This window comes from Saccostrea cucullata, unplaced genomic scaffold (assembly GCF_032062105.1).
Source record: "Saccostrea cucullata isolate Sc308-1 unplaced genomic scaffold, CSIRO_AGI_Scuc_v1 ctg162, whole genome shotgun sequence".
NCBI classification, from domain to species: Eukaryota; Metazoa; Mollusca; class Bivalvia; order Ostreida; family Ostreidae; genus Saccostrea; species Saccostrea cuccullata.
Genome location: NW_026930272.1, coordinates 3,912 through 8,609, shown reverse-complemented (window position 1 = coordinate 8,609; position 4,698 = coordinate 3,912). Strand labels below are relative to the sequence as shown.

General features: G+C 32.1%; 1 protein-coding gene across 2 annotated transcripts; it reads right to left on the bottom strand.

The window, feature by feature from the left end:
* Positions 1-215: 215 nt before the first annotated feature.
* LOC134283497 (BAG family molecular chaperone regulator 1-like) lies at positions 216-4,283 on the bottom strand. Of its 2 annotated transcripts, XM_062765950.1 has the most exons (7): positions 4,140-4,283; positions 3,375-3,500; positions 2,995-3,080; positions 2,530-2,643; positions 2,145-2,315; positions 1,658-1,713; positions 216-792 (listed from the first exon to the last, which is right to left on the bottom strand). In XM_062765950.1, the coding sequence occupies exons 1-7, from the start codon at positions 4,189-4,191 to the stop codon at positions 771-773; spliced, it is 627 nt and encodes a 208-aa protein (XP_062621934.1). In that variant the 5' UTR covers positions 4,192-4,283; the 3' UTR covers positions 216-770. The 2 variants fall into 2 exon arrangements, with proteins under 2 accessions (XP_062621934.1, XP_062621933.1); XM_062765949.1 differs by lacking the exon at positions 216-792 and having other exon boundaries at positions 1,308-1,713.
* Between the last annotated feature and the right edge of the window lie 415 nt (positions 4,284-4,698).

Sequence of the window (4,698 nt, the reverse complement as noted above, 5' to 3'; positions counted from 1 at the left end):
GAAAAAAGCACTTGAGTGATACTATTATTTCTTTGTATGAAAGTAGGAAGCACTCATTGTTATTCACCACCAAACCTTTCGGAGATTATCTGGTATGTTTAACATGAATGTTTTTCCCCGTTGGCATACTTTAATTTTTGCTTAACAATATTCTAGCTTTTGCTATTGAAAATTTTCAAAATATTAGTTTTTATAACTACGATTTCTCACAGGGTAAATTGTATCCCATATCAAAGAGATATAAATAGAATTTTTCGTGTATTGTTACAATAGTATATTGTACAAAAAGACAATGTTTGAGACAAATCGTTGAAGACGAATTTATTAATATGGAGAGTTGTCTCTCTTGGCAGAATGTCCATTTCTACCTAAATGCACTTCAATTAAAAAAAAGAAAAAAAAAGCCAAATGCAATGTACAGGGGGCTAGATCATTTCTTAGCTCATATAACTTGCTGCTGATTCTAAACAGCATAACAAATGCCACATTAAAGTTAGGCCTGGCCAAATAACATTTCATACTGTTATTTTGACAACTTAACAAAATGATATACACCAAAATAGTCATAGATCTAGCATGTATTTCAAAGCCAAACATTTAAAATAGAAATCACAGCCTCTTTTTCAGGGTATAAATATCCAATGAACATCATGATCAACACAACTGGGCAATGGTCCAAATTTTAAATCTTATTCCTGAGGTAAAAATTAATTTTTTGTCTTTTTACTACTCCTAAAAAATGCTCTAAAATCTAACACTCTCGGGCATCATCACCTGTCTTTATCACCATTGCTGCAACATAAAAGACAGATTTCAAGTTATCAGTGAATTCAGAGAGGACAAAATCATAGTTTATACAGATTTTTCACTTGCAAATTGGGAATCTCTTTTTTTTGTTTTATATTAATTCAACCAGTGTCTGGTTTTGCTCCTAACATTTTCTTTGAAAGAGCAAAGTGACAGTGACAACTAAAGATGAAAACTTTTCATGAAAAGAAAAAGCAAACCTTCTATGAAACGAAACATGCACAATAGTGACGGTAAAGCCTATGATATTAGTTAATGATTTCATTTGCAACCAATTAAAATAATATTGATGATTTTTCAGCATTGAGGAAATCGGTGCAAACAAAGTTGAAGATTGAAAAATAAATTCCTGACATAAGTACCAAACCAACAAACAAGTGTCCTGGTCCATGCATTAGTAAAAGAAAGGCAAACTTTCACTTGTTAGTAAGAAAAAGAAGAGCTGCACTTTCCTTAATTTTGATTACAATCCACAAATATTTTTTTAAGCAGATAATCAAATTATGTAATTCATTTAAAAAATCCATAGCTTTGTGATAATTGTAATCAGAAATTAATGAAACTACCAATTAATATTGTTATGTTCAGAAAAGCTACAAAAGTACTAAAACTAATGCATTGTGTACATGCAAACATAAATAGACACAAGTCCTTTAGAGTACCCTTGTACAGTGATAATCATAAATATTGTGCCAAAAAAGCAAACAAAATAATAATATATTAAAACAAATACTATTAATAATTCCTTCCAGTTGTGCATATTTTAAGTGTCAGTGCAATAAAAAGAGATAAACGTAAGTGCTGTGTGTATTGAGGCTGTATAAATCAGAATTGGAGGTTAAGAGCCAACCTTGTCAGCATATCTTCTATTCCCTTTGTAAGACCGTCACATCTGTCCAAAAGGGTCTACAATAACAAATGATGTTTTACAGAATATTTCATGAAAGATATTCAATAAAATATCTATAGGTCACAATGCTCAAATAAGTAATAATTTTCTTCTTCTTCCACCCTGCCTCCAAGGATAATTATTCTGCAACTAGTATTTAAACAACACAAAGACCTTGGTACAATGCAAAAACTGGACCCAACCCAACTCCTATTCAAACTACCACAAACGGGGTGGGGTGGGGGGGGGGGGGTAATCTGTCCCACACTGAATCAAAGAAGTACTGGCTAAAATGAATTTTCTCTTGGTAGACAGAAAAAAAAAAATGATTAGAAGAAATTCAAAAAAGCATTTTGCAAACCCTTAAAACATTGTTGAGAAAAACTTTTTGCAGATAGTATGTATGAATAATCAAAAGCATGGCCTGTGATCCTGATCGTGTACATACCTGAATTCTGTCCACAAGACTCTTACGTTTTGCCCTCCCTCCTGTATTGTGTTCATCTAGATTTAAGCTGTCTAAGGCCTCCAGCATTTTCATGTATTGTTCTATCACATGGGCAACTCTCTTTTTACTCTTCTGTAAAGCGGGGGCCTTTAAAGATTCATCCATAAATCCCTGTAAAAAGGAATAAACAATTTTTAATAGAGTAATTTAAACAATGAAATTAACTCATTGTAAAAAATAATGAATATATCATATATTTTCCATCAAGAATTTACAGTTTTGTTATGGATATCAAAACTAAATGTAATGGACAGTAGAACTTTGAGGGAAGGAAATATGTGTATAAAATAACATTCTTCCATTGTGGGTGAGAATTTCTCCCTACCCTGTGTATTCCGTCCAGCTCATACGTGACCTCACTTAGTTTTTCTTCCTCCTTCTTTAGAGACTGTTCTATATTATGAAGTCTCCCCATCTCCTTGTCATCTAGGGGGTCAGGCTAAAATCAGCAAGTCAGAAAATGTGGTTAACAATGCTGTAACTTATGTTAACAATAAATAAGCAATGTGTTCAAATTTTCTACTCTCTCTTAAAATTAAGTAATATTTATATCTCCTAAACATGATAAATGTCCTTAATGGTATATATTTCTGAATTTGTATTACAGAAGATACATACACAGTATATATATGCGTTAAGTATTTATGAAAAACTGATTATCAAATGTGATTTATCCCTATTATCTGCTTTCATGAAATAATTTATCACAAAAAGGAACTTATAAATTATTGAAGACAAGAAACTTTAAAAAATTAATTTAATGGTCTAAAATGAAAGAATGACCCCATACCCGTTTTCCAAGAAGCATGACTTTTGCATTGTCACTTAATCCAATGGAGCTCAGATATGCCTCTGGGTCTTTGTTTAAAGTTTTGCCTGTAAATAAAAATGTTCTTGTGAGCAAAAACAGCAACAATGTTTTATTTCATGTAAGAAATATTTGGGCTGAAAAAAGTGTAAAATATGTAAATAAATTCAAATGCATCTTTACTAAGGTCGATTTCATTAATTATCCCTTTACAACAGAGTTGTGAGGGGATGTAGAATTCTGAAACAAATTCATTTACCGGGTAGCTTGGCTAAAAAATATTCTTTCTTCAAACAAAACAAGGAGATCAAATTCAAAATTTTGTTTCTTTAAATTTTGAAAAAAGAATTGAACCCTTTTACCTTTATAAAGAATCTTTTGATTGGTTGGTGGAATTTCTGTAACTTCATAGATCTTTTTCACTAAGTCTTTGACTGTCAGTACATTCCCTTGGTCAGCTTCTAACTTAATATCATAAACCTTGGTGCCTGTACAAATAAAATCTCATTTCACTATCACTGACAAGTGGCCAACAGTCTGAGCATACATATAAACAAATTTCCATTTCTATTTGTTTTGTTTGTGATAATTCTTTGAAAGTTAGTAAACTTGATTTCTTGATCATTCTACCGGAATGTAAATTTCGGCAAGAAATGTCAGGCGCTATGGGGGCCCGGTATGGATGTAAATCTTGTGTGTCTGTCCTATAGTGTCTTACTCTAAGTAGGCCTAATATGCATTTACAGTATGTAAATCTTGTGTGGCTGTCTTTGTCTTTGATGTCAGTAGGTGGGGACAATTGAAATTGACTCGAGAGCTAGGCTCCGTAAAACTAATTTAACTAGACAGTGATTCCTTACACAAACCTTTCAAGCCTTTATTGGCTTTAAATTAATAATTTACCTACTACAGCTGACTGCTTTAAAAAATGACTGTGTTAGTTTCATGCTTGACATAATTTCAACCTTTGAATAGCTCATTTTTTTAAAAACATGCCTAAAAGTCTATCACTTTTCAACATTGTTCCTAGTGAAAACACTTTTAACAGTTTTAAGTTTACTGAGAAAATTCGGAATGAGTAAACTGACATATTAGCCTATACAAAATAAAATTCCGAAAACCCATACCATGTTTAACATGGAGTTTCATACTCTTTGCTGGTGGTTTCGCAAATGCCATCAATCAGCAGCTTTCAAAGCGACTTTTCTATGATGATATTGTGTATTTACTTTTCAAGTTTGAAACTTTGTTGTCATTCAGTTTGTTGTTCTTAAAAGAAAAGCAGAAATAACTAGTACAGAAATCTTTTTCCCGGATGCAGGTGCGCGAACAATATTCCCTAAGGGTGTCGCTTGTAACACTTAATTAACAATTAAGATTGAAAACAATGTTTTGACTTGATTTTTCAGTTCAAAATTCTCTTAAACTTCCATGCTTTTTTTTTTAAATTTATTTTTTAATTATTTATTTTTCGTACTCAGAATGTGAAAGTTGAAAAGAACAAAGAACTAAAAAGAAATCTATAAACATTTACAAATACAGAGAGAGAGAGAGAGAGAGAGAGAGAGAGAGAGAGAGAGAGAGAGAGAGAGAGAGAGAACCCTGACGAAATCCTGGAATAAAATTCCAGAAATCGAATCAAATGCCAACAATTAAGCACCCCCTGCGAAAGAATTCACGATTACA